Source organism: Zeus faber, assembly GCF_960531495.2.
Source record: "Zeus faber genome assembly, chromosome: 22".
In the NCBI taxonomy this organism is placed as follows: domain Eukaryota; kingdom Metazoa; phylum Chordata; class Actinopteri; order Zeiformes; family Zeidae; genus Zeus; species Zeus faber.
Window position 1 is genome coordinate 4,784,998 of NC_137209.1, and position 4,561 is coordinate 4,789,558.

Here is a 4,561-nt window from a genome sequence, read left to right on the forward strand (position 1 = left end):
AATTACTTATTTACTTATTATTGAAAAGAGGTAGACCTGCATTTTGTCTGTTATATTATCATTATAATAATACATTGTTTATTTTTCAGATATTATTGAATTTAATTTTCCAGCAGAAAGACTAAAGCATGTTTGTATGACTTGCAGCGTAGGGCCAGTGTGGCCTCCTCTACGTCCACTGTGAAGCTTTAACACCAGGACTGAAGCACAGGGAGTCATTACAGCTTGTTCTACTCGTCCTGCGAACATGAGCGGTCGTGGCAAAGGAGGCAAGGGACTCGGGAAAGGAGGCGCCAAGCGCCACCGCAAAGTTCTCCGCGATAACATCCAGGGAATCATCAAGCCCACCATACGCCGTCTGGCTCGCCGTGGCGATGTGAAGCGTATCTCAGGTCTGATCTACGAGGAGACCCGCGGTGTTCTCAAGGTGTTCCTGGAGAACGTGATCCGTGATGCCGTCACCTACACCGAGCACGCTAAGAGAAAGACGGGCACCGCCATGCATGTGGTCTATGCTCTGAAGAGGCAGGGACGCACCCTGTACGGCTTCGGCGGTTAAACTGCAACAGCTCCACTAAACAAAGGCCCTTTTCAGGGCCCCACGTCCACTGTGAAGAGCCTCCTTCTTTAAGCATTGTGTGGAATGACGCACATACTCAACACAAATACGACATGCTAAACGGCCAGAACAACAAACCACCATCTGCTGTATGGCAATTAATTACACTTTACTATAAATACACTATCGTTTTATAACGTCGTCTGATCACAAAACTATAATATATTTGTTCATAAATTATATATTATGCTATTGTCAGAACGCAAATATTGGTATCCAGAGTTTCTAGAGATTTGTTTGCATGTGTTGAGTGATTTATGTACACTTCACAATAGATGCATTTTAATTGTGTAACATGTCCACAAACCACATTGTATATTTATTATATTTATGTGAATTGATTTAGTATTCTATTATTTAATTTCAAACATGGATGTAGATGACTTAAGAATTTGGCATTTGTTGAAGCTGCAGCTTTATATTTATGCTTTGTTTTCTATAAATCGAAAAGCCAAGGAGCCTGCAGAGATTTGAAGGAATGCATTCAAGAGGTTAATTCACCCATTGGGTTTAGAGTATTTAGGACGTTTTCCATATCTATACATGGTTTTCCTCCCAGTTCTCTTGTTTGATGGCATTAAATATGATAAAAATGAATAAATTGTAAAAAATTAAATCAGAATTATGTATTCATGTAATACTTCCAATTATACATAAATATGCAATAAATTATGCTGACCAAGACAAACTAGTGTGTAACTATACATCATTAATGTATATAAGAACAAAAACAAAAATATAACATTTCTATCGAATATATGACCAAGTAATTCATCATCACGTGACCATTGTGTAATAGAAAAGCCTTTGTTGGACAGTGTGGGCCAACCCAATGAACATATGCAGAGATTTAAAGGATTACATGTTGTTTTAACATAACCCATCGATTGACACAAAGTCCTCGGCTACTGCTTTGGTAGCTGAGGACTGCACCAGCCTGCACTGGTTTGAGAAGCTGAGCGCTTGGATTACTTGGAGCTGGTGTACTTGATAACAGCCTTGCTGCCCTCGGACACGGCGTGCTTGGCCAGCTCTCCGTGGAGCAGCAAGCGGATGGCTGTCTGGATCTCTCTGGAAGTGATTCTGGAGCGCTTGTTGTAGTGGGCCAGGCGATAGGCCTCACTGGTGATCACTAAAAGATGTCATTGACGAAGGAGTTCATGATGCCCATGGCCTTGGAGGAGATCCCGGTGTCGGGGGTGGACTGCTTCAAGGCCTTGTACACGTAGATGGCGTACCTCTCCTTCCTGGTCTTTCTGCGCTTCTTGCTGCCCTTGCTGACTGTCTTGGATACGGTTTTCTTAGAGCCCTTCTTTGGCGCTGACTTGGCAGGTTCGGGCATGATTACGGTGCAGACACACACGGAACCAATGAAACGCATGGGATGGTGCTGCTTTTTTTTTTATAGATTCCTGATGCAAATGAGTCTCTGTGACTCCCTCAAAGTGATTGGGTAGAATCTGCAAGTGACAGTGGGCATGTGCCAGTTGCTTTCAAGGACTAGAACACAGAGACTGAGGTTTGAAAATAAGTATCCGTAAATGTACTTTTATCTGATTATTAAAAAGACTTATATTGTGCCTAATGCAGTGAATGGTTTTAATATGAGAGCAATTTCAATAACATGCTCCTTTTTGATTGAAAAAGAGAATGAGAAACTAGATTTAGGATTCAAGAGGTAAGATTGGACATTATAAAAGTTATTTTATTTTTTTCTGTAAAACTACTTAACTACAAAAATGACTTGTCCTTTATACTAGTCCGGGAATCATGTCGCCCACCTGGTCACAATGCATAGGTCACAGTTCTGGCCAGGCTGGAGGCATCAACACATTTACTCTCCCATAGGGCCTCTGAATAGACACGTTATTTTCGTTCTCCGTATGACATTGAAGCAATAAATTAAAAGTAACATACGTTAGTAATTATACCATACAATCACTATACAATGGGTTCTGATTCTTGAGAACCCAGGGCCCTCATTCATACACCTCATAATCCCCCCTTCGAGACTATACAAAGTCTCGACAGAGAGAAGAGTAATTGAACTTATTATGGTAATTGGCTTAATATAAATCACTTAATAACAAACAAAATTGATTATAATATACCCTTCTGACCATGCTTAGTCGTAGCAATACAGAAAATTTGTAGAGTGTTGGAGCGAAAACCCATCTGGCAGCTTCCTTTCTTAGTGCATCCAGAAAATAATCAAGACAGGAAAATTCTCTCACGGTCCCTCTGCCCCAGGCAACCACCTAAGGTACTCCAAATCGATTAACAGAAAAAGCCGAAGGGTTTAGAAAACGGTATAGGATGTAACATATTAGTGCGTACATTTAGAACCTCAGAAAAAAAAATCAAAAATTTGTCCAAAGTCAGGCTGGTCGACCCATTGGACCTTCCAGTGGACCTTTCCCTGCCTATCACCAATGTCCCTAAAAAAACAGCAAAAAAGGCAATACCTGAGGTCCCAATGTATTCACTTCATCCTATTACAGACAACTCAAAGAAAACAATAGGAAACCAAAGTAATATGTGTTGCTAAAAATATCTAGTGTAGAGTACAGGATATTCATCAATAATACAGGTTACATTGTAATAAACAAACTCCAATATTATAAAAACATTCAGGACACATATGTATGTATTGAACTGTTCCTTTTTTAACACCATCATTTTTAATGATATTTCACTCGACACCCCTGATCATGATGTCCTCATTCAGGTTCCGCCATCCATTTTCATCCTCCATTTTGGAGTGTCCATGTTTGAGTGTTCAAGTCCATCAGGCTGTTAGGATCTCTGGACACAGCCATCCTCTGACTGGTCCTGAAAGAAAGAATAACCAGCCAGTATCTTGCACAAACATCAAATACAGTATAATAATTTCCCTTTTGCATTATACTTTAACATTATTCCAATATATGATTAACCAATTCAGATCTATGTGTTGACAAATTTTAACAATGCGTTTTTTTCAGCACACCATTTATTTTTTCACAAACAACTTGGCTTTGTGGATGATAAACAGCTCCTGAGCTTTGTTTAATTCCCAATTTTTTTCTGAATTAATTTTACTGCTCTATCCACAAACTCTTTCCCATTATCTGAGGATATGCGATCTGGAAGTCCCCACCTGCTTATGACCTTACGAAACAAGAACTTGGGTTGGCTGAGCATCATTACGCTTGGTTGGACATGGCTCAGGCCACCGTGAAAATCTATCCACGACGACTTACATGTATCTTTTACCTCCTATTGATCTTATCATGTCCACAAAATCCACAACCAACTCACGTATAGGACCTGTCGGAGTTGGAATGTGACCAGGTGGACTCATCACACCTCTCCGAACATTGTTTTTAAGACCGATTGTACATCTGCCTTTGACATAATCAATTTGCTCAAGCAATTACGGTGCCCAAAAACCATACTCTTTGGTGATTTTTCTCCTTACCTCCCCCCTTGCAACATTGGATAACCCATCCATAACCCTTCCTGAATCATCAGACCTAGTAGGTCGGGGGATGCTACCATCAGTCCTTTATGATTTCTCAAACAGACCAGCAGAATCTTGTGTGGCTTGCAAGCTTGCAAGTCTGATCTGAGCGTTGCAAATCTCTCTACTTCCTGAACACAATCATGTGGCTCTCCATCCTCTGGTGTTGGTAAATTCTCAGCTGGATTTACGGTGACACACCATACTAAGGTGACATCTTCCTGCTCTAAGAGCCTATGATAGTCTCTTAGCCTAGACATAGTCAATGTACATTTACCGAAGTTCAAAAGATTTCAGAGACTATGATGGGTAAGAATTTTCACTGGGTAACCCATAGTTACTGAGGATGCTTTATCATGCATTAGATAAACTCCCACCATTGCTCTGTAGCACCGTGGTAGCCCCAATAATACTTCTGAATAGGCAGTAGAATAATACAA

At 40.5% G+C, this 4,561-nt stretch overlaps 2 protein-coding genes across 2 annotated transcripts; one reads left to right on the forward strand and one right to left on the reverse strand.

Moving 5' to 3' along the window:
* Nucleotides 1–247: 247 nt before the first annotated feature.
* Nucleotides 248–559, forward strand: LOC307247065 (histone H4-like; the record flags this gene model as incomplete). Its single annotated transcript, XM_080023132.1, has 1 exon — nt 248–559. One exon carries the CDS (start codon nt 248–250, stop codon nt 557–559), a length of 312 nt encoding a protein of 103 aa, XP_079879258.1.
* A 1,028-nt stretch (nt 560–1,587) lies between these two features.
* Nucleotides 1,588–1,961, reverse strand: LOC307247066 (histone H2B 1/2-like; the record flags this gene model as incomplete). Its single annotated transcript, XM_080023133.1, has 2 exons — nt 1,588–1,751; nt 1,787–1,961. The coding sequence occupies 2 exons, from the start codon at nt 1,959–1,961 to the stop codon at nt 1,588–1,590; spliced, it is 339 nt and encodes a 112-aa protein (XP_079879259.1).
* Between the last annotated feature and the right edge of the window lie 2,600 nt (nt 1,962–4,561).